The following is a 26,051-nucleotide window of genomic DNA, read 5'->3' as shown; positions in this document are numbered from 1 at the left end:
TTGACAAAACCTTTACCATGAACAAGCATGACTGCCTGATAACTAAAGCCCTTATACTTCTCCATGCATTTCCCTTAATTTGAGATCTTTCTTTTCATTTATAACTTGTAGTTTGCTTTCTAATCTTTTCATTTCCATCTACGTAACACTCATCAATATGTTATGGGGCCAATCTGGTGAATCTGAATTTTCCCAGTTTTTATTTGTCGAGGATTACTTTCTTTTATCCCTCATTCTTGAAGAATAATTTTGCTGGACATAGCAGTTTGGGTTGATAGTTTTGTTTTTCTTTCAGCACTTTAAATGTATCTCTCATTCCATTGCCTTCTGGCCTCTAATATTTCAGAGGAAAATCAGCACTTCATCTTATTGGGGATCCTTTGTGTGTAACTGCTTCTTTATCATTGCTTTTAGGATTCTCTATCCTTAACACTTGAGAGTCTGGCTCTAGTATATTCCAGTGTAGCTCTCCTAGGATTTACTCTTCCTGAGGTTGTTTTACTTTCTTGGATTTATAGATTTATGCTTTTTGTTAGATTGGGAAGATTTTCTGTTTGTTTGTTGTTGGTTTATTTTTCCCCCAAAAAAATATTCTTTCTGCTTCTTTCTCCTCTTCTGAAATTACTATAATGCTAAAAATAGGTCTCTTATTGTCCCATAATTCCATTAAACTGTGCTTATTTAGTTTGAGCCCCTATTCTTCAGCATCTGGCATTTTAAATGTATGTCCTCTAATTTGCTAGTTCTTTCTTCTGTATAATTAAATCTGTTGGCAATTCTTATATTGTCTTTCTCATTCCAGTTATTGTCCTTTTCGTGCAGTATGCTTTGACCTGCTTTTCTTCCTTTTTGCTCTTTGTCTACTTTCCCTTAGGGTTTCATTTGGTTTTTTAAGCTTATGTTTAATTTTTTTTACTATATACATTCTTTTTTTTTTTTTTTTTTTTTTACATTTTTGGTCATCTCTTGATTCACTTTCATTCCCCTTCCCCCACCCCATTCTTTGTGTACCTCATGATTACTATTATTATTAATAATAATTTTATTATTTACACCTGGGTGTTAAAACGTTTGCCATGTTAATTGTCTTAATTTCCCCTAGCATTTGGTGGTTTTGTCTATACTACTTTCTGCAAGAAACTCTTAGGTGGACAGAGAATTTGACTTATGCATAACTGTTTTCTCTTCCACCCCACCCCTCATCATATCTCCTTATTCCTCCTTGGTTTAATTGAGATTCAAAAGTTCTCAATCTTGATTTTCAACTCTCACTCCCTCCCACACTCGAGAACAGACTGTGGTCAATCTGTCCAGCAGAGGGCACCACCACGCAGGTGAGCTATTGTGTATTTATCAACCTGTCCACCAGAGTCTGCAGTCTTTGGTCTAACTCTCTAGTTATTACTCCTTTCTTTCATTCATTTATGCAATCACATTTTTAGTCAAGAAAACCACACCTTGAAAGTCTTCTCGGGGTCTGGGGTCACCCTCCTGCTTTATTAAAGGGTTCCTTCTTGGCTTTTGGGGGCTTGCTTACATTTGAGCAAACATTCAGGTAAAGCTAAGGCAGAATTTTCTCCATTTCAAGAGGAGAGACTGATAATTCCAGAAGAGCCTCTGAGAGATCTATCTTGTTGGTTCCTGCACACCAGTCGCCCTGGGGTGATTGAGAGTACAGTACCCCTTAGGTGACCTACTTCTTGACTTCTCTTAATGAAACTTATGTAGGATAGCGTATAAGTTCAGCAACTAATAGTTACTAGTTAGAGGAGGTGTAGTCACAGTGCAAAATGACTCACTCCAGGAAAGGCACCCCACCCTCCCAGGAAGATCAACCATGTTGCTGTCAGAGAGCTTATCCCATTGTATAGTGGCTGTATGTGTAGCCTCCAATCAAGATGCCTGCTTCTTTAAAAACAAACAAACAAAACACCTTGGTTTCTTTACAAACTTCATGCACATTGTGTCTCACATTAGCCTTCATTCACATTGTGTTTCATACAATCATTCCCATTTATTATGTTTTATAAAATTAATCATCTGTGCACTATGCCCACCAATACCCTGGCTTTCCAGATCCCTGCATCTTTCCTATTTCCTTTGTCCACCCCTCCCTCCACCTACCCACCAAATTGTGCAACCCTGTGATCTCCCCCCTGCCCATCCTCACCCTTCTATTCCCTCTTCCACCCCTTGGATCCTTATACACATTTAACTAGTTATACTTCTATTTCTACAATAATGATCTTATGTGGTATTTGTTTTTATGAGACTGAGTTTGTTCACTCTACACAGTGCTCTCCAGTCTCTCCCAAGTTATAAAGCAATTTTTTAAATCATTGCTCTTGAGTTCTGCGTAGTATTCCATCATGTGAATGTACCACCATTTCTCAGTCCATTTAATTGTTATTGGACATTTGAGCTGTTACCATGTTCTTGTGATGGTGAATAATGCTACTTTGAGCCTTGGTGTATAAATCTCCATTTGTGTCTCAGTTCCAATCTTCTCAGAGTATGTTCCTAGCAGTGAAATAGCTGGGTCATATGGAATTACTATGTTAAGCTGTTTGAGGAAATTCCAAACTACCTTCCAGAGTGGTTGTACCGTTTTACAATCCCACCAACAGTGTATGAGAGTTCCTAACTTTCCACCTCCTCTTCAACTTTTATTACTTGCTGTCCTGTTAAACTTTGCCACTGCTACTGGGGTGAGATGGCATCTCATTGTGGCTTTTATTTGAAGATGCCTTCTCTTAACACACAAGCAGTATCACCCAGCAGTTTGCAGTGCTGGGAGCAGACAGATCCACACTGATCCCCAAAGAGGTCATCCTATTAGTTTCTGAGGTCTGAACCTGGGATGCACAGAGAGGCAGAAAGAGTGTGAAGTATGATGATAGCACATTTCACTGCACAAGCCTTTGGTAGGAATTCACAAAAGGCTTGCAACTTACAGTATCTAAGTGAGAAAGTGCTGGCACACAGATGGACCCTTGGGATAGTCCTTGTTGATTTTAAGGCAGAGACTTAGGGTCCAGTCTCTTTATACAGGCGACAGATATGACAATTATGGAAGTAGGCTCTTTTTCTGGGGTCATTGCCTCAATTCATGGCAATCATGGCCTGTGTGGTGGAAGGAGGAGCAGCAGTGATGGGACTTGTTGATTCATACCGTATATGTGCCCCACTGCTCCCTTCTGCCACCAGATTCAGAGTTCCTGGAAGCCAAGTACCATTTCTTTGTTGTTTCTTGTATTTTGGGAGGAGAGTAAGTAACAATGACTGGTTTATACCACTATTTTCTTGTAATTCCTAATTTAAAAAAATACTATGAATATATTCTTTTTTCCATTAAAAATATCTCAAGAACAAAAGAATTTTCTTTCTTCTCAGTGGGAAACATGAAATGGAGATTGTTTTTTAGGAAAGAGTCTCTGTATCTCCCCATTTCAGAAAAGAAGTGTCTCTTTATCCCACTTAAGATCTCTTCTCATTCTTTTCTATCACAATAATGAGAAGATATTAGTTATAATACAGACTTCCCTGGAAGGATTATACCTAGAAGAAATCATGGAATTTCCTCTTTTCCCAAGTGACTCCTTAAGCCTTTCTGTCTTTATTCTTGTCCCTCTTAGGGAATTTGAATGTTTAGGGAGGCTGCCCTGTGATGTAACATCAAGGGGTCAAGTCAGGTATTTAGAGTATGCAGAGGAGGAACCTAAAGGAATCCTGAGCTACCCCTAACCTGGAGAGTTTGCTTTCATGAAGGCAGTGTCATTTTGAGCTGGGAAGATGAAAGATGTCCTTTTTAGTGAGAAGAGAAATGACTTGGCCAAGATGAAGTACAAGCAGTGTCAGAATGCTCCGTATTGATCCCATTGGGGTTTCTTCCCAGTGATCTGCGAAGGTGGGGGACTACCTCCCTTCAGTCACCTAGTACCTGTTGCTACTGAATGAACGTGGACTCATGGCATATCAGTGTGTGTCAGTAGAACTGGTTCCTTAGAGTTTTCGATGACTGACTTTCCAAAAGCAGATTGCAGACCTTTTTTCTGGGACACTTTCACGTGAGCTTGAATTTTCTAAACCTTTTGGTTAGCAACTGAGCACTGAATCTTAATGAAATAAAATCACAAAGTCATTGCTGGGAAGTGACTCTTTAGGATAGAGTAGCATTGTCCCTTAGGCTTTCCAAGGCTACAGATCTTTACAGAAATAGATTGCTTCATATTTCTCCTATGGAGTGGCTAGTGGATTCGAACCATCCACTTTTCAGTGAGCAGCCCAATTTTTAACCCACTGTGCTCCCCTCTACATTCACCTTGTCTCTGATCTTACCTTATACCATGCAAAGTTTTCTGGTTTTGTCCTCAGCTCCAGGGCCAGCTGGCATTTTTTTTTTGCGTAATCTGTGCTCACTAGAATGCATATGCACACATGGGTGCATGTATGTATGTGTGTATGCATCTGTGGAAATATAATACCAAAAGTTTCTTAATATCCGATTTACTTGTTCCTTTTCTTCCTAATGTTCTCATATTTTGTCAGGAAACTTTACCATTTCCCCACAATATATAGGGGATGAAGCGGGGAGAATAGATTCTAAAACTGTAATCTTTCGGTATTTTATATTTACAGAGGGGTTCTGTGGAAGTGGTAATAAGCATGTGAGAGCTATGCTGTTTGGGTTACAAAATGGTAAAAGACACAGATGATGTTGGGTTGTAAACTGCAAAATATAGAGATGTGTTAATATTTTTAGCTCAGTTGATAGACAAAGGATCATATTACCAACTTAAATTTATTGAACCTCTTCTGAGCACATGGCCCTTTCAAGAATTCTATTTAATTTTTGTTTAGAATCATGTAAGAGTGCATATATTTTTTATTTTCTTTAAGTTTTATTTTATATTGATTTGCTTATAAAGATTACATTAAACTATACATTATAAGCACATATTATATTCCACATTATTCTTCATTTTCATTGTGTTGTATACAATCATTCCCATTCATTATATTTTATAAAATTAATCACCATTGCACTATGCCCACCATTACCTTGTCTTTTCAGGTCTGACATGGAGACATATGTGTAAAGTGTATTTGTCTGACATAGATTTCCTTCAATGAATTTTTGTTAAATGAATGAACAAATTCTTATTATACTCTGTTAATACTACAATATTGTTGTCTCTGTCCTTTTAAGCACTCTTACCTTTTTTTATTACTTGTTTAGGACTTTTCGTTGTTGTTTTATTTTATTATTATTACTATTAATCTTTGTGAGTATAAAGGCCAGAGAGCAAAGCTCAGAACATAGTGTGAAACAATGCATAAAGTCCATGCTTACAAGTGATTTTTAGCAGAAATAAAAAATGAGGGTAGTGGTAGTTTTTTTTATCTAAAATGTTTGACATATAGAGTAACAAAATACTTTAGAAAAATGAAAAACTACATGGAAATCCAACTGTTGTATTTTATAATGCCATGTGTTTTATATGTTTTTAACTTTAAGAAAAATAATATGAGTTTGGTGATTCCATTGTAGGATCAGTAATAGTGACTCATTATGCATTTTTTTTGTCATTGTTAATTTGAAATTAGGCTCTGGAGTGAAAAATGTTATTGATATTTTAATATTGTGAAATAAATCCTGGGAAAATTTCCCCTAAAATACATTGTTCTTGTGTTACTATTTTATCTATTACCTTTGTTATGATTTTGTTTTCTTTAGAACCAGAGCCCATACCTTATGTGACTGGTATAATAGGCCCTACCTGAAGATCTGATCTCAAATAGTAAAAATGACTTGTTTCCATTGTTTAGATTATAGGAAACAAAATTTAGTTTTTACTTTTGTAAATGTATTGTGCTATTTATATGGAATTACACTGAAATATTTACATTTTTGTTTCTAAGTTTTTATTGATAGCATGAATTTACCTATTTTAACATAGAATTTATGGTAACTGGATGCAGTAATATTAACTGTTATATTTGATCTGGCTTTTCTTCTCTAAATGAAAGTTTTCTGAAGTCTTATTAAGTTCGGATAGAATTCTTTTTTTTTTCCTCTGGAATATAGAGCATCGAAACTTTATCAACCTTGTGCATTCTTCATCAAAATGAGTTCCTTTAGATTTCTAATTATATTGTCTAATAAAACTAAGCAGTCAATGCTATTTGCATATTATATGAAGAAGTGTCATACAACAAACTCATAGCAGCCAATTAGCATAAAAGCTAATTATATATCTCATCAACTTATAAGAGTTTCTGAATTCATGTTTCCCTTTGTAGCCTAGAGCAAAGGAGGTTTGAATTTTCACTTCTAAATATTGACTTTTAACTAATATCAGTAGTGATTTCAATATTTTTATGGATGGAAAGGTAATGACTAAACTAGATGAAGTATTTGGTGTGATCCAATTAAAAATTCTAAACCTCGAGCTAAACCTCTAGAAAGAAAACCTTTGTAACAATGTCAAATTAATTTTAAGCCACAAAACAGTTTATGCATTGGTCTCATATTAGAAAGATGCTCTAAAACAACTTTTTAAATGAGTTAAAATTATTTGAGATTGCCAGCTCTGTTATGAGGGAGACAGATCTACTGCAATGGCAGTTTCCACATCCACTTATACACTGCAACGTAATTCTGTTCCTGCCTGATTGTGATAGCTATCAAGTAAGAAATTTGTGACAAGATTAACAGAGACACAGTAATGAACAAACATGGGGAACATCCTGTAATTGACTTTTATTACAGTGTTGTTATGGTGGGCTACAATAAATTCCCTAGCTCCAATTTTCTATAGAAATCAAAGGCAAACCTTCAACTACCTTTAAAATTAGGGTATAGAGATCTTCCCTCCCCACCCTTCCCTCTGGTTAGAACAGAGTCCATGGGGTGAGGGTAGACACTGTGCATATTGAGAGTGAATTAGAGTGGAAGGTGTCTTTCTCACAGGGTCCTTATCTACAACAAAACGAAACATTGATACAGCACATCCTCACAATGTTTCCACCTCACTATGTTTCCACCTGTTATTGCAGCCGCTGTTGTCAATCCATCTCATGGAGGGTCTCACTGCCTTTCATTGACCATCTGCTTTACCAAGCATGATATCTTTCTCTAGGAACTGGTCCCTCCTGAAAATAAGTCCAAAGTACGTGAGAGGAAGTTCCATCATTCCTCACTCCAAAGAAGCATTCTTGCTATACTTCTTGTAAGACAGATCTATTCGTTTTTCTAGCAGTCCAATGTATGTTCAGTATTCTTCATCAGTGCCAAAAGTCAAACACATCAATTCCTCTTTGGTCTTCCTTATTCACTGTCCTGTTTCTAAATGCCAGGAGGTGGTTGGAAAGCACCTTGGCTTGGGTCAGGCACACTTGAGTCCTCAAAGTGACATCTATGCTTTTGAGTGAGATCTTTTGCCACAGATCTGCCCAATGCATTGATCATATGATTCTCGATGCTTCCATGGATGTTGATCATGGATCCACATGAAATGAAATTCTTGCAGGTAAATTTCAGACTTGGGAAAAGTTAGGATTTCTTCTGATTGGAGCATTCTAACAAGACAAGGAAATCCAAGTAGATCATGTTTATAGTTTTAACTTGTCACAAATGGGTATATATATGAAAACAACAGCTGATAAGAAAGTGAATGGGGTTTCTCCTGATACAATGAGGGCACCCCCTTTCATTCATATTTGAATGAGGCTAGTATCTTCCTTCCAGGATGGAGGCTCCTTTCCCAGAAGATTACAATAGGAATTGCTTTATTGACAAGTACTATTCAAAATTTTCACAGGATAGACACTTAGTTTTATTTCATTTGTTCCAATACATGTTGCACTCTCACTATCAAAACATTCTGAGGCTAAGAGAAAGGCTCAATTATCCTATGAACAGAATGTACATTTACTATGATCATTTTGCGAAGTGAAATAATCATAAACTCCAATCTTGTAAATTTTAAGAAATAAATTCGAGAACTTTGGTGCAGGTGCATAATTTTTTAAAAATTCCTCACCCCACCAAATTCAATGTCTGGATTTTTAAGATGAAAATACTACTTTATGCAATATAAAGTGAACACTGCCAGTGTTCAGTGTTTTTTTTTATGCTTCCAAAGAATGTTTACCAAAAAAAGGGCCAATTAATTATACCAAAAGGCCAAATAGCCTTCATAGAGTAACAAAATAATCAAAACTCACATGTTGCTTGATCCCTTCTGTTGAAATAAGCCAAATATCTGGACATATAACAAAAAATTGACAATAAGAACAATTAAAAAATCCATTTTTTTGACACCCCAATCCACTGTAAGGTGGAAAGGATATAGGACTTTTTTTTTTTTTAAGTACAACTCTGTAAATAATCACAGTCACTCTCAGAAGTAACTTGTGAACCACCATTCAAAATTTACACGCACACAGACCAATATAAAAGCCTGGTTTTGAAAAGTGGCATCTATTTCAGTAAGCAGTTCAGTAATCTTATAGGAGGATCTCGGTCTAAGAACATTCGTTCAGGACTTTCCTCTGTGGTGTCATCCCCACCCCCCAATATGCAAATATGTTTACTTTTCTCGTTGGAGAAAGATGGAAGAAGGAAAGGCAGAGAAAAGATGAATTTCTTAATTACAGTTAGATATTTTAAGTGAAAGAGTCTACTCTCCAATTGAAAGTAGAACGGTTTCTTGCTGGCAGCCCGGAAGTACTAAGGATCTATTTCATACGTATCAGAAAAAGAAACAAGACTTAAATTCATCATGAACACAAATAGTCTTTCTGTTCATCTGTCTTGAGTAAGAATTTACACCCACATTTTGTAACTTTCCCCCCGTGATTAATACATAGACCATTATTTGCTTTTTAAAATGAATAAAACAAATTTTCAATAGTTTTTTATTCTACACGTTGCTTAATTAAAAAAAACCGTGAACAGTGTTTCAAAGAATAATTAAGGCATAAGATGAAATTTAGGGTTGGAATACGTGCTTTAAATCACTTTTTACTGTCGACAGTTTTTTTGAAAGTGAAGTCAGAGATTTTAAAACGTGGGTATTTCCGCGAATTAACAAATACTTTCTAGTTTTATAAACTAGTGATCTGCGCAATGAACGGTGGGCCTAGGAAGCTTTTCAAAATCAAAGTCAAATCGAGATTCGGGGAGGGCGGGGAAGGGACTGAATATTATTAGTACATGCGCACATGAGTGATGCTTTTCCTTTAGTCTTTTGCCATGTTTCTTAAATTCTTTTTTTTTTTTTTAAGTTGCTGCTTATTGAAACTGGGGTTGGGGTGGTTTAGATGGACCCTGCATTTGAAGGGGGGAGGGGAAACATGGGCGCACAACACAACTGAGCTTTAATTTTAATTCTCCAGCCCTTATTTATCTGATTTGTGGCCAGATGGCTGCGAAGCAAGGACACCCTTTGTGTAAATGAGGCCCACATGCGAACGCGCTTCTGTAATGTCATCGTTGGGACCGGAAGGGTTCATACTGCGCCTGAAAAGGGACAATGGAGACTGGATATATCAACATTGCAGAAATCGAGTTCATTTGTGATTCAGCCCCTTTCACTATGGTTGTCATGAAAACTTCCTACTTTGATCAGCAGAGGGTGGAGAGGGGGGAAAAAATCTTCTAAAGGCCCAAGGCTGCGGCGCTGCGGTGCGCGGTGCACTTGGCTGGGGTTCACGCCCCCTTCCGGAAGGCGCGCGGGGACCCTGCATCCTGCACCTTGACCTGTCTAGACTGCAGAGCGAGTTTTTGTCTCCGTTACCAAGGGCGAGAGATGCTCTTTGACCCTTGGCGCTCGGGCGCTGAGACCCTCGCCCGGGGCGGAGGTGGCGTCTTAAATGGTCCTGCAGGATCTCGCTGACTTCGGGAGCGAGAGGGGACGGACAAAAGCGTGGGCCAGCTGTTCCAAAATAAAGCTGCAAGGGGAGCTGGCAGGAAGGAACTTTCGTAAGCCACTTTCCCCCCTCCTTTCCCCAACTCCCACGTTTCCCGCGGGCTCCACGCAGCCGCAGCCGGGCGGCTCGGAGGGCGCAGCTGAGCTAGAACTCGCGGCCCTCGCGGGGTTCCCACGCCTGCTGCTCCGCTTACGCAGAGCTGGGCGGCGTGCGCGCGGCCGAGAACAGCTATTCTGCGTGCTTGCTGGCTTATTCTGCAGACTTTTCAAGACGGTTCTTATGTTTAGGCATAATTTCTACTTGGCATGTAAAGCTTTTTTTGGGTCAGTTTGCAAATAATACGAGCACTTTCTTTTCTTACCATTCGCGCTAACCTCTTACGTGATGTAAATAATACAACCGTATACGTAACTGCATTAGGAAATTACTCTTTGTATTACTGAGGGATCAAGAATGTTTTCATCTGTGTTCATCTGAGTGGCTTTAATATTAAAATTAAGATAAGTCTCCTCTCTTTCTCTTTTTGAAAATAGATTCCCCTAGCTCAGTCTGAAGCATTCTTAACAGACCTTTTGGATAAAGTATGTGAGCGAATGAATGACTACAAACTTGAAGAAGACCCTGTAACTAAAGAGAGAACTTTCAAGAGATTCGCTCCAAGGAAAGGAGACAAAATATACAAAGAATTTAAAAAATTCTTTTTCTATTCTGATGCTTACAGACCTTTGAAATTCGCGGTAAGCAGCTCTCTTCTTGGCAGATGAATTAACAAGATCCACCAAAGTCTTCTGGCTACTTTTTTGTCATTTGGTTTTGGTTGTGGCTGTAACATTAAAATCTCTACGCATTTACTTTGTGTCTTGTTGCTTTGTAAATGTAAACCATGCAACTTGCCTTTGGAGCTCCTCCCTAAGGGGCTGAAATAGCACAATGGGGACGTTTAGATGATGGTTTACTGATCGTGCTGCTCACAAAATTCAGAGGGTTTCAGACATAGTTTGCACCTTGCTTTTGCTGAACCATTTTCTTGGTATGAGCACTCTTTGGATAGTTTCAGGCAGTACTTCTGCCGCCCAGGCGGGTCTTTCACAAATTTCCGCTTATAGAATCAGGGGCTGTAGTTAGTTGTTAGATCAGAACTCAGATTAAAACTAATGTCATTTTCAAATATTTATAAGCAAGTTGGAGAGGAGGAGCGAGGTACAACCATCTATCCTCCAAAGGCTTCACAGACCAGAGGGGAGATTTTTGTGGGGTTTTGTGTGTATGTGTGTTGTTGTTTTGTTTTGTCACGAGTTAATTCACATCTTTGAACACAAACTAAGTTAAACAAAGGCCGAAGTATGATAGTTGGCTTAAGGCCAAATTTCCATCCCGTCTACTATTTATTTTCATAAATGTTTATCTCTGTCTTGCTTGAATATGCTTGGCAGAGCATACTGCAGTATATTCTCCTTAACGCTGTTGAATCAGAAGGAGCTTTAGCTTAGATTTGTGAAGATTTCATTTTCATTAGAGAGCAAAGATAATGATTCCAAATTAAAAGCACCGTGGGATGGGTATAGCCATGAGTAAATGTGTGCTTGGATTTCAGTTTTTCAATAAGCACATTTGAGTGGAATTGAAATAATTTTCAGTGTCATTTGACATTTTTAGAGTCCTGCTTAACTTACAAAATAGTTTACAAGTCTGAAGTGGATTGTCCTTGAGCACTGTGGTAATTTTGAAAAGTGTTTACTTGGAGTTCTTTAATGTGCTGCTCTTAACATTTAAAATTTTCCAACACTGGGGCCAATTTGAACTCCCTCATCACAGAAATGTCAGGGTTTTTTGTTTTTTTCTTTCTTTCTTTTTTTAAAAAAGTGATATTCTGAATTAATCTCTAAATGGTATGAAGAGAAACTTCCTAAGTTAACTGTCAAGTACGGTACTCCCAGAGAAATGGAAGTGCGTTTGTTTTGATTACCAAGAAGGCCTAATTGTTTTTGTACTCCAGACACTGTTTTCAAACCACAGAATGGATTATTATGTTAAATCTGAAGGAAACCTGTTTAACCATTTCAAGGAGCTGTGTTTTTAATTAAGACTTTGGCACTCCTTAAGTAGTAGACCCATTTCTCACTGTTACTCCCGCATTCCAATTGAAGGGAAAGAAATGCAAAGAGCCCTCTTGCTGGTCCTCAGAAGGGGCTTTCAACAGGGCTAATCATTTAGTTAAGTCCCAGGAAAATGATGCAATTAACATTCTGGGAAGAGGGCTAATCCCATACAATGATATAGTAAACTGAAAGGGCTAAGAAAAAGGGACCACCTTGATAACACAATGCTATATATTTTGGCTAATATAATTCTGATTAAGTCTTTTCTAACAAGGTACGGTAAGTGCGTGTATAGATCCACCTGTGTTGTTATTATATTTCTGTAGTGTGAGACGATAATAGAAGAGTATGAAGATGAAATATTCTCACTTATCGCCCAGGAGGCAGACCATCTAGCTGACAAGCTGTGCAGTGAAAAATCAGGTACTGTGTCTGATGTAACATGTGCTGTCTCCCTCGCTCGCCCCCTCTGCTCTTTCTCGGCAGTTCAGCTGCCTTTTTTTCTCCTCCCCAAATGGATCCTCCCTGTCTTGCTGCAGCCAGCACCCTGAGGAGGGCTCTTCTCCGAACCAGAAAGCCAGGCTAGAAAACAAACCAACCAAGCCACGGAGCTAGTAGTTTCACTGTTTCCTCTTCTTTCTGCTCCCTGTTATGGGATTCTAAATGTAAAAAAAGAGTCCTTTTTTTCAGACTAAGAAGGATCCAAAGTAAATTTTTGTTTTGTTTTGAACTTTGGGAGCTTGTCTTTTTTCCATCCTGAACTAAGAAAAATAATCTTTGTGACTTTGACAGTAAGGAACAGGATTTTTTTTTTAACTTAACAAAACATCCTAATGATTGTTCTATTTTGTTCTTTGAGTATGTATTTTATTTTTCCCCTCAGGTATCCTCCCCCCAATCTCTCCTTCCTTAATTTACTGTTATTAGTCTTTGTGCTTGGAAAGGTAGAAAGTAATACTTGACTCATATTCTGAAGCACAGGCCCTAGAAGCTAGGAAATGTGACCAAACTTTATTTATCATCCACAAAGTTGAACCACCACCACCACCACTGTCTCTCTGATCTGGTTGGATCTAGTCAGCCATCATTTAATACTTGTTTTGTACACTTTTAAGAGGGCGGTACAAATTGTACATTCTTTTCAGATACATTTTGGAAACAAATGAGTTAGTATGAAGACAGTAATATTTAAAGGAAGCAGAGTACTTTTACTTCATATGGGGGCTAGAAATGTTTCACTTCAGAATTGTTGACAGTAAAATATGGTATGTCTCCCTGCATGCACTATGATATACTTTCATACTTAGAATTTAGTACCAAAATGCTTGAATTAATAGTTACTTGATATATGAAAAGAAATATATGTAAATCACCAAAAGTTGTTCCGTGACAGAGATAAGAATCTCTATTAACAAGAGAGCTAATACAGTCTTACACTGAGTAGGTAAATTGGGCTGTTTACTGGTTAACAATCAAGTTTGCAGTAGGCTTTTCAGAAGAGTGCAGTGAAAGTTCAGGTGAGGAATTTTTAGGAGTTTGATATTTCCCTCCCCTCAATGATTTTAGATATGTAACATAGTAATTTGTGAAATTCACATAAATATGTTCATGTCTACAACTTCCCAAAGATGGTATTTCTGAAGCTTTAAAAATAATTCCGAGATCTGTGTATGCATTAAAATAGAAGCAAAATTATTATGAACAATGTTTAGAAGTCTAGCCTTCCTATTATTGGTTCTTACACTAGTTTGCACTTGTCATAATTATATATGACATATGTAAATTATTTGCTATAGGAAGACTTATTCATATGTTACAAAACTTGAGAAACTTTCACCCACTGTTTTATCACAGCTATCTCCAATGTGATTCTGGGATAAGATTCAGCTCCCAGGTTTAGCAGTTTTATTTCATCCCGGTAATCTTAGCTGTTGGAATACATGAAAACCCAATTAGATAATTCGTTCTGAGTAGCATTTAATTTTTTTTTTAAAAACCCAGCTAATTAAGGATTTACCAGTGTAAACATAAAACACATGCCTCAGAGGCATGGAGGGTAAAAAGTAAAGCACTTAGACGAGTAAACTCCCTCATAGCCGCTCCTCGTGAAATTGTGCGATGATTTTCCCCCTCCCCATTGTATTTCTCTATAAAATATTTTTATAGATGTTCTAAAACATTTGTAAATAAAGAACCATAAATGAGTTAAACCCAAGAAGAAACCAGACACTCCGCCCAGAAAATCAAAACACACATAACCTTACTATTGAAATAACATCACAGTGGGTGATAGTTCAAACATAAACATTATGCTGGAGAAGGCTAAAAACAAAACAGTCACCAAAGAAATGTTCTTTAATAGCTGCGTCAATACAGAAGCAATATATTACAACATAATGAGATAATTTCAGGCAACTGTGTAAAACAGGAGCTTCATAGCAATCTCTAGTTGCTTTCAGATATAATCTAAAACACAAGTACAGTAAGTGCCCTACAATACCAGGACATGCAGACCCACTTTGTAGAAGCCATGCTTGATCTTGTTATTTTAGGCAGCAGCTTTTGGTAAGGCATGAGCTCCATGATCTGAATGAAGGTATGATTTTGTGTAGGCGCACACATGTGTTGGCGGTTAGGAAACTGAATATTAACCCAAAACTATTTACTGAGTGTGTACTATGTGCCCAGGGTAATTACTAGCCAAAAGTGACTCTGCAGCAGTGGGTTGACTTTATAGTTTTACTACAGACTATGTGCAAGATATTAAATTGAGAGCTGCTGAAAATGTTTACATGCTACTTTTCCCCTAAAGATAAAGAATTATTTACAAATAGATATTTTGTAGCTAAAGGTTTGATTGGAAGTTTAGTCACTTTGTATACTTTATACACCCATTTGATATGTTTGTAAATTTGGAGACTTTTCTCCCTACTTTGTGTAGATCATCTGATTTTATTTTTAATAATTCTATGTGAACAGATCAAGGGGACATTGATAAAATCCTTAAAATGTTAAGGTTCTGGTGTTCACCTCTCATACAAATAAATGGAGAATAAGAGAAAATGTTACTGAAGTAAAATTTTGTATGACAGTATTTGGATTCACATCAGTGAGATTTTCATAAACATTATGTGCCACCTTTTGGACGAATGAAAACAAAACAATGAAAAGAATCCCAGTGCAGATGAATGTTTGCATGTCACTACACTTTTATTCACTGGATAGAATACAAGGTATCAAATACATCTGAGTGTTAGACAGAGCATTGTTGAGTTTTTTCCTCACTTACTTGTGATTTTTTTTCTAAGAAAAAAAAAAAGTGAGTTTATCAGATTTTTCCTGGTGGTATATTTTGTAGTACACAACCTAGGCTTCTACAGATTATTATTCTTGATGTCTTGAAGTCAAAATAGTTTTCTCAAATCTTAAAAATTTTGCCCAAATATGAGTATATGCGAAGACAATAATATGGTCTAAGGACAGGACTAAAAATGCAGCTTTAAAAGTACAGCTATATTCCCCTTAACGTAGAGGACATATTATTACAGGTTATGAATGAATATAATACTTTATATGCTATGGCATGTGATACTTTTTATTTTCATGTAGATATTTGTTACAGAGTATGTAAGGATATAAATGTAGGTCTAGAAGTATCTTCTGTATACACATCATGCTGCTGTAATATAAAATATTATTTAAAACCAATATGACTGATAGAAATTTGTCATATAATTTTACATATAAGTGGACTAAAGGCATCAGGTACCTTTGTTGTTTTGTGCCATTGAATCTCCTGTGACTTATAGCGACCTTATGTACAATAGCTCTGAAGCCTGCCCTGCCCTGAGCCAGTCTCACTGACTCCAACACACCTACCTGCAATACCCCATTTACTGTGTCAATCCATCTCTTCCAGTGTCGTCTTCTCCTGCATTATGAACGCTTAACCTATATGTAAAGGAGAAGATACATTTTTACCTTTCAAGGAAGTCTTTCCAATATTAATGAAAGTGTTCATCTCTAATACACAGATCATCACTTTCAAAGACTAGTATATTGTATATTTTATATTTCAAATAAATTATATAGCTAAAGACAACTCATAACCTTTCTCAACAGAAAAAAGCTCATTACTTCCAGTTGGAAAAGTGGTATGTATCAAGTATCTAGTTATTTCTCTGCTCCTTGGAATAAACACCCAGTGAACTTACTGTATATACCCATTAGCAAACAGCTCACAGTAGATCTTTTCTATATGCTTCCATGCCTTTGGGTGAAATGGTCCAATGGCTTGGATTTATTTTAAAATTCTCCAGCCCAAGAAGAGGAAAGCAAGAACAGCAGAACGTTGATCATTGCTGATCATTGGGCAAAGCACATGGGTGTAGAGTATACTTTTCTTTCTCATTTTGTGTATATGTGAAACTTTTCCATGAGAAAATGGTTTTAAAATGAACTTGCAAAAACTTAGTGGGCTGGTGTTTAAGTGGGTAGTAATGTTCTCTAACTTTCTCCCCGCAGGCCTGTGTGAATCTTCTCCCACTAATCGCACTGAACTCTGAGAATGACATGTGCTGCTAGTTAGAGGCATAGAGTCACCTCCCCACAAGGTCAATGTCTGCATGCTGTTTTCATGTGAAGAAATGTATGTTTCTTGTCTACCCTATGTTCATGTATTTTTTTTGGTTGAAAGTGTTGTTTTATATCAATATAAACTCTTTCTGTAGGTAAAGCTGAAGATGGCATAAAACTTTTAAATTACCTTTACAGGTTTTTATGTAAAAAAAAATGGCAATAATTCGTTTAACCCAGTAGCAGGAAAAAGTGAAGTAATTTATAAAGAAATAAGGATTTACTATTAGATAGATAGATAGATAGATAGATAGATAGATAGATAGATAGATATAGAGTGTACTGCATAGCACATGTTACGTACACATAAACATGTATAAAATACTCTCTTTGATAAGAATTTAGTTTTATTTTCTTTAAAAAAATACTAGGTTGGCCATGGAACTGGGAAAATATGTTGAATCTGATTCTAAATTAGGTCTCCTGGTTTATCTGTGGTTATGTGAAAGAAGCCACTTTTTGGTAAGGATGAGCTTGAAATTCCTAGAAATCATAAATTTATAAACATTTCAATCTCTAAAATGTAACTGAATGTATAAAAAAAATATACTTTTTGTAGTGAACAGTAATTTTATAGGCCTTTATTAAAAATATATTCTGGAGTCTACTAGTTATGGAAGTTGATGTTTTTATTACATCATGTGTTCTTACAAGATAACATCAATAGCAAGGTTTTGTTTTAATGAAAATGTTCCTTTTTTACAAAGGCTTTTCAGCTAGTGTTTGTATGTGGGCTTGATCACTATTTTTCTTCCGCGTGGGCGTGTTTTGGAGGTGTGGAGGGGCTGGGGACCTGCTGAGAAACACCTCTTGGCCACACTCAGCAGTAGAGTGGAGTCACAGCCTCATTCTTGGACATTTCATTGTTTCTGTTGAATTTGCATTCAATGGAATCTGACTTTAATGATTTAAAATGTCAGGGCATATTCTGTACTTGTTTGAAAAAGGAAACTCATTGTTACCAGTGAGAAGCTGGTGGAAGGATGCTACACATTCAGCCTCAAAGAGCTAAGAACAAAACTTTTTGCATACAATACAGAATTGCTTAGAAAACACACTATTTTGACCATCCTTAAATTTACGAACATTTACCACAATTAGGGGGAAGATTTCCCTTTTCTTCTCTTCAACTCAATTCCTATTAAGAGTCCAATGCATAAGCTAATAAGACTTATTTGGTGAAACAGTGAATGTACTTTGTAAAGGGATGTCTGTCTGTAGTTAGTTAAGTAGTATGGCTACTACAGACATGATCCAATGACCCTGAACTGTAGCTGATGGAAAATGGAAATAAGAAGAAAGAAAAATGTAGAAGAAAGTAAAATTGTTATTTAATACCCAGTCCCTGTATCCTTTTTAGAGATTTTTCTGTTTAGGGTAAATATAGCATTTAAAATATTTAAGTCATCAATGTTTCCAAAGTTGGACTTTCTCAGTAAATGAACTGACAGGATCGTTATCTTTTAAGCATAGGTGACTTTCAGGAGAAGAGAGTACAGATGGGGGATAAGTAAGCGTCTACTGAGAATGTAATGTGTGTAGCTTGTAGCAATGTTAGTGTAGTTGTCCATTCACTCTAATGGGTAATCATTAAAAATTCTTAAATACACAATTAAAGAAAATGTTGACTCCTTGTCTGTAACTTAATAAACATGGAGAAGTCACGCCTTCTTTGCATGCATGGATGGATGGATGTTTTTCATTGATGTTGATTATTTCGTTTTGAAAGGGGAGGGTCATGGCTCTAGACTCTTACACCTCTGTGTTAGGTTTTGCTAAATATAACTCCTCAGTTTATTCTTACATATGCCAGTACAGGTGGTTTTGTATCTTGGGTGATTTTTTTGATATCTCATGATATATATTTTGGTCTCGAGAACAAACTTATTAAATTCATGTAAATATTTTTAACTACTTAAAATTTCTGTTAAGTGACATTACGCAAAACACTGTACTTCCTGTGGCGACAGTGGCTCTTAAGTTTCCCTCATTGTTCAGCAGAGCTGGTTTTTACCCATGAACAATGTTGGGACAAGTGGCCACTCTCCTTACCATCCTTTCTAATCATATTTATGCCTTTTTCATGGCATTTATTAGCCAAAACTAAAAGGAAGTAAAAGAGCTCATCATGAATGTATTGGCTCCCCATCTGTACCCTCTTCTCCTAAGTCACCTATGCTTAAGAGATACTATTCCTGTCAGTTCATTTACTGAGAAAGTCCAACTTTGGAAATGTTGATGACTTAAATATTTTAAATGCTATATTAACTTTAAATAGGACAATTTCTAAAAAGGATACAGGGACTGGGAATTAAATAACAATTTTACTATTCTACCAGAAAGTAGTGCAAATTATTCTTTAATCTTATTTCCATTTTGCAACTCCAAAACACCTCCACTTGGAAGGTAAAGGGGAAGTCGAGAAAAGTGAGAAGAGATTTAGTTTTAAGTGAGGAAAAATTCCTGGAAAAATAGAGGAACTGGAGCCAGAATGTAATGCTTATTAAAAGAATGCGGACAAACCATGGTTAGAGTCGGATGAGTTCCAGTTATACTTTTATGAGGTGGTTTATTTGAGTCTCCATAGAAGACTTGCAGGAACCAATTCTCATAAAGAAATTGCCTAATTGGCTGAGATGGGCAGTTTATTTTTGTTATGTGAATTACTATTCACTAAGAATAAGCCAAAACCAATGAATCCATTTCACTTGAGGACCGGAGAGTAGAATTGAGTCAAAGTCCCAAATGAGAAAGATCAATACTTTATTTACTAAGACTGGCCCTACAACAACAACAAAAAGTCAATAACTGGTCTTAGTATTATACCTATTTCTCTGCCTAGGTTGATATTTATTCATATATGCAATAGCTTTATCTAAATAAAAAGTTTTAAGACATATGCCAACTTAAAATTTAGATTATAATGAAATATGGGGAAAAGATACTCATTGATGTGGCTTTAGATTTGCTGCAAATTTATGAACTCATCATGAATGCATTGAAGCCAACTCCTGCATGTTATATTGTTTCCTAACAAAAGGTAATTAACAATGACCACAATAAAATTGTGCCTATTGGATAAAGGGTTTTTGTACCATGGTTCTCTATCATATAATTCCCCTGTAGTACAGGCTTAATTTGCTCATATTATTTGCTTTTAAATATAAGAAACTAAATTGATAAAATATAAAACACAAAAATTAGCATTATAAAATGAAAATGGAATGTAGACGCTGTAAAAACTCATTGTGTCTAAATGATATAGTGAGTAATTGCTTTTTGACATTTCACTTGCTGTCTTTCTCCTAAAAGTGCATTTGCTGTGAAGGAAGGGTTCATCTTTTATAATCAATTCCTCAGGAACCACCTTGAGTGAAATGGATAGGAATTCTATTTAATATAATATAATTTCATTTGCTTGCTAGAAAAATGAGGCTTCAGGAAGACAATTTGTGAACGTTGGTTCTTCAGCTTTTCTGGGTTTTCTGGGAAGCCAAAAGATTGATGTATATATACATTATAGATAGATTAATAGATCCATACATGCATATACATACATTAAAGTATCAATATAAACAAATTAAAATTGGACACAGAAATCTGCTAAAGTTTCCATTGCTCACAGGTAAACATTTCAGGAAAGAATATCTAGAAGTAGAGCCATTCCTTAAAGGAAAAAATTAAAATGATCACGCTTATACTCTTTATCTACAAGAGTGCTATCAAATATTTTCAAGAAATAAATACTCTAAATGGCAACACATCAAACAAAAATATTATGCAGTTACATTGGAAATATATTGGAATCTTATCATAGAATATTGTATTATGTTGTACATAATAATTTTTTTCTAGAACACAGAGTTCAATAAAGCATGGGCCCAATTATATCCTCTAAAACATAACAACACAAAGAAAAAGCCCAGTAGGATAAGGTCAGGCATCAAGTACATATAATTTTATCCCCTGAAAACTACAGTGTAGAGGAAGGTTCCTGAACGCAAACTTGCCTGACCTATAATACGACTCCGAGGTGTGTGTAACCTTTCTTTAGAGCTCATAAGGATTCTAGCAACTTCCATCGCCTTTAGAAAATGTTAATAAATCAGTATCTAAGGAATGCAAGTTATATCATGGAACATTGGATACCCATTGCCAGCTAATTAAACATGGCGGAGACTCAGAAAGATCCTCTACGTGATAAGGTAAAATATTAATACAAATCTCGAACTTTATGAATAGCTGGGTTGGCACCTGAAGAGTCGGAATACACTGCTGACATTTTATATTAAAGGTTTTCCTCATAGCAGCTTTTTGAGCAACTGGATCTTTTCCTACAGCATAGTCCCTGATATCAGCCTATAAAAGATGATGATAATCCTTGAGGTGACACCATTGTCAGCAGAGAGGCAGAAGATTTCAATCAGGTGGTTTTCATTGTCTGATAGAAATAAATCTTTATGGCTTTGTTGTTCTTCATCAAAGGGCACTGATTAAGCACCTTCATGCCCTGTGATTTGTAGAAGAAAGCAGAGAACCAAAAAATAGACTATTTGGTCCCCATTAAAATGGCCCTTTTTAAAGCAACATGGCATTAAAATAAAGTGAAATCTAATACAAATGCAGGTTCAATAAATGTTATTAAATTATTAGACCTTTGGGTGAAAATATACCCTCGAATTGCTTTCATATGCAATCAAATCCATGATTAAATATTAATGCCCTAAGATTAAAGGGTCACTTGTGTACTTGTGTGTGTGTGTGTGTGTGTGTGTGTGTGTGTAAAAGCAATACTCCAAATGGAGAACAAAAGGTATTGCTGGTTAGTAATCATTTCTTCGTAGGCTTTGTGGTTGCTAAACTTCAATCCATTTTGAGAGCCAAAGTCCCATTGAAAACCCTCAATTCTCAGGATCTGGTTAACCAGGACTAGGGTCACACCACATGTGCCTGTAGGTGGGTGTGATACCCTCTTGCCAAACCATGAAATGTTCAGCACTCATTATGATCACCCACTTGGTGCTGTCTCAGGCTCTCTCGGCAGAGAACAACACAGGTCGGTGTCTAGAGAAAGGGCCAGGTAATTCAACCAAACACTTACGAAGACACTGAATAAGAAATCCCGATTTGTCCATATCAGTACGTATGATCTGTGGAGTGTTGCACTGCTGACCAGCTCCAAGCTACTGTGGCAGTTCGCATCCACCATCTGATCGGAAGAGCAAGATGGACAGTGCAGTTCACAGCTTCAGAAACCCACTGGAGTTTCAGGAACCCTGCTGAAGTCTGAATCAACTCAATGAGTCAATGAATATACTTGAGGTCTGAGAAAGAAAAGAACTTTTGGGGTGTGTGTGTGTGTGTGTGTGTGTGTGTGTGTGTGTAATGCTTCTTTCTACCTGCCGGCTCAGCCTCAGATCCTATAGTCTCTTGGTGTCTGGATTCTTCTGCTCCCCTTTTAGTTATTAATGAGTAAGTCACTTCAAAGGCAGGGAGTCTGCTGTCCTGTGTGGACACCTGGTGCAGCACCTGTCCCCGTGCCTCCTTCCTTTGAGCCAAGAGACAAGACCACTCACTCCTGCACAGACCCCTTCACTGAGGAAGAGCTGCCCTCACCCCGTGGCTCTGCCTGCGTGGGACAGCTGGCACTCACAGTGGGATGATACATCAGGTGAGACACTGCCAGCTTGGCAATCTCTTTGTCTGTCTCTGGTGTTGGGGATCCCTGCAGCCCCTGCGCTTGAGCTCAGGGGCTCTATATGTCTCGATGAATATGGATCCCAGAGGAACCAACACTTCCCCAGATAGTGAGGCTCCAAGAAAGCATTATCCAAGTGAGAAGGGGCTGTTGTTTGTATCTCTGAGTTGCTTCTGACTCGTAGTGACTCTAGGTTCCAACAGAACAAGACAACGAACAAAACTCTCGTTTTAAAATTGATTGGTACGTCAGAAAGCCCCAAGCGAAGCTCTGGGCTCTCCTCTTGGGGAGACTGGGTGAATCTGAGCTTCAGATCACCTGAGTTATCAATATGCTCAATTGGAGATGCGTGTCCCCCTCGGAGCTATCTTAATAGAACCTGCTGCACAGAAGGCAGTAAGGAGAGAAAGGGCTGGTAGGGAGCTCAGTGGGCTCCTCCAGGAACATTGCCGTCACCCTGCAGATGACAGGGAGTATTTGGAAAGTCTTGTGTGTCTGTGTTTGATAGCAGGTGATGGTTTTACAGTTAGAGGTCCCCCTTTCAACGTTATTTTCTTAAAACCCCTTTTTACATGGAACATAAGTTGCCACTGAGCCACCTAAGAGAGCTGGTAGTGCCTGCTTTTGTTATAACAGATTTGCCGCTGGTGTGAGCTGTTCTTTTTGGTACATGTTCAAGGGGACAAACCAAATGGGCAAGTATTCATTAAACATCTGATTGTAAGGCCTTGTGGTGGGTGCGGAGCAGCTAGAGCAATGAAAGGGGACCCAGGACGCTAAGGGTGGAGATATCCTGCATGTTCAGGATGGATGGGATGCATCTGTCAAATGCCAGCTTGCAGTGGGAAGGACAGAGATGGACATGACAAGGCATTTTCCAGGTAGAAGACATGCCTCTCTTTATGTTGGACAAGGACTCCAGGCCGTGTCTCAGTATACACGCCGGCTCTTGCTGTGTGCTGTGACACCTCCGTTTGAAATTACTAGTCAGTGCTGAAAAGCAGCAGAGACAAGAAAAGACACACAGCCTGCTGGTACTAAAGTTATGCAGACGTGAGCCACGGCCGATAAGAGAATTTTAATTTGGAGAATGTGTTCTCTGGTCAGTGATCTTTGGCTGAGATGAAAAGGCGAGCCCATGCTGAGAACTCTAATGGTACGTGGAAAGTAATGAAAAAATTCTCACTCGCACTTAGTCAGGGAACTAAGAAGTTGAGATCATCAATATTAAGATGAGAAAAACTTAGCATCTGTTGGGAGGAGTGCTGGGGTGGTGCAGCTTTGGCTGGATTCTTCCCTTCAAGCCATTTAAGACCAAGAACACTTCCGTGAAAGGCTTTGCCCCGTCGTACTTTGTCCTGGGCCAGATGTGAAGGTGTGCATCCGTGTGTCATGGCAGAAGGACTTTCCTGGTCTCAGGTGGACTTTTGGTCCTGAGGATTGGCAAGACGGCGGGACATCTCCTCACCCTCTTTCTGGACCTCCTCTGTGCATGCTCCCAGGGCCCAGGGAACCAGGAGGGGGCTGGACAGATCTGGGTGTGATGTAGGAAACGTTGCTGAGAATCCTTGCAATGCTTGGAGAATGCGGAGTAATTGAATTTCAAGTTAAATACAAACTCTGTGAATTTATTTAATCTATTTTTGCTAATTTTGAGCAGAGTGGAAATTACTTCCATTTCATCTGCTAATTTAGATTCTTACAGTCGGTAGAGTACAAGAGAGGGATTGGAAGCTCCTTGAATGCACACAGGCATGCACACACCCACACACAAACACACAATGCATATATTATATACATGTGTTTACATGCAATTAAATGGCTCTGACCAGTTACTCTAGTCATTTTCATTTTCTCTGAACAGGAACAGCAATGCGTTTCTGAGATACGGATAATAATAGTTGAAGTTCTGTTCAGTGGGATTCTATTGTATCAAGATTTCACTGGATGGAGTTTACCCTCTTGGTCTGTTAACTTATGAGCTGGCCAGGTGGTAAGCTTAGGACCACTCGAGGGGTATTTCTGCTTCTTTCTCTCTGTTCACTTCAGAGAATCAGTGTTCAGATTTCTTGCACATTGCCCCTAGCCTCTGGCTGGAGAAGGCTACAGGATATCTTTAGTGGTTCTGTCCTACTCCTGGTCCTGGGGCAGTCTCCAGGTCCACTGTGAGGTTACACAGGGGTAAACCTCAGATCTCTGCACAATTCAGAGCACAAATTCTGGGCGACCAGAGAGCACCCAGGACTCTGAAGCTCGTGAGTGGCCTGTCCCCCTGCTGCCTGTCCGTCCTCAGGAAAATGGCAAAGGGAGAGCTCAACATGGCCTCCTTAGCTTGGATATTTTACAACTACATTTTCTTACGAGTAAAAAGTAAGTCATATGTTTAGAAGGTCTAGCTTTAAAAATAAAATTTCACCAAATCCAATCACCAAAAATATTTACATATTTTAATAAAAATGAGATTATACCTTTACAGCTGTGCTATATATAGCCTGCTCTTTTATGTCATGTACTAAGTATTAATTTATATGCCAGTCAATATTTTCTACTATTTTAATGACTGAAAAGTATTTTATTCATGTGGTATGTCAATTTTATTTAACTAATGTGCCAAAGTAGGTAATGTAAATTATTCTGACATTTAAAAATATTATTATTATTATTATTATCAATACTGAGATGCCGTTTCTGTAGGGGAGTTTTTAGCACATTCAAGAAAATTTCCATTTGATAAACTCAAGAAGTGGAAGTGTTGTGTGAAATGACGGGTGAGGACAGCATTGGGTAGAGACTGGGAAATTGCCAGCTTGTTATGACCTGAGCCTCCACCAATTTCAGCCGTGTGCCTGGCAGGCATCATCATGGTCGTTAACATTATCAGAGCTAGAATAGCAAGTGTTCCTCAGGTAAACATCTGTTGTCGGGTGAGTCATCTTCAGTGACAGGGCTCTTTGATACCCCTACAAGTCAGAGCATTAGGAAAGGCCTGTCCCACTTGGAAGAGTTCTTTATCTTGAGTTCAACGACAAACTTAAGCCTAAGAAAAACTCCACTAATCCAAACCCTTCCCATTTATAGCTTACAGAGTTGCAGGGCAATGGCTGAGGTGCTTAGGGTGCTAAGCAGGACCGTGCTGTGCCTCCTGCCAGTGTGAATCTGGGCTTCCGTATTCATGTGTATGTGCACCCACAAGCAGGGGTATGTGCACGTGTATATGCGTGTATGTCCAGGTATGAATACGCACACATTTGTATGCATGCATAGGTGCAACTCGTGTTTGTGTGTACACACAAGTGTGTGAGTGCACAGCCATGTATATGTGCATGCACACCTAAATGTGTGCATGTGTGGATACACTTGTGCATGTGTGTTCACGTGTGTGTGTGCACTAGCGTGCATGTGTGTACATGAATGCACATATTCGTGTGTGTGCACATGCATGCATCTCTGCACACTCGTGTGTGTACACTGGTGGGTATGTGTATGAGTGCACATATTCATGTATGTGTGTGCACATGCGTGTGTGTATCTGTGCACACTCGTGTGTAGGTAGGGGTGCGTGTGTGCATTGTGTATGTGTGTGTGCATACTCCTATGTGTTCATGTGTGTGCACACTCATGTTCGTATGTGATCATAGATAATGGTAAACATCAGCTCAACTCTTTACAGTTTACAAGGCCTG

At 38.0% G+C, this 26,051-nt stretch overlaps 1 protein-coding gene across 1 annotated transcript in view; it reads left to right on the top strand.

Annotated features, from left to right (window-relative positions):
- Positions 1-10,529: 10,529 nt before the first annotated feature.
- The window catches only part of CNPY1 (canopy FGF signaling regulator 1), a 29,532-nt gene continuing 14,010 nt past the window's right edge, over positions 10,530-26,051 (top strand). The window contains exons 1-2 of the mRNA XM_006887684.1: positions 10,530-10,673; positions 12,362-12,458. Of these exons, the coding sequence (XP_006887746.1) occupies positions 10,530-10,673; positions 12,362-12,458 (241 nt within the window). The remainder of the gene's footprint in view (positions 10,674-12,361; positions 12,459-26,051) is intronic.

The sequence above is a fragment of the Elephantulus edwardii genome, unplaced genomic scaffold (assembly GCF_000299155.1).
Source record: "Elephantulus edwardii isolate Elephantulus edwardi_28Jun2011 unplaced genomic scaffold, EleEdw1.0 scaffold00060, whole genome shotgun sequence".
Lineage (NCBI taxonomy): Eukaryota > Metazoa > Chordata > Mammalia > Macroscelidea > Macroscelididae > Elephantulus > Elephantulus edwardii.
This window is presented reverse-complemented; position numbering and strand designations above follow the sequence as displayed.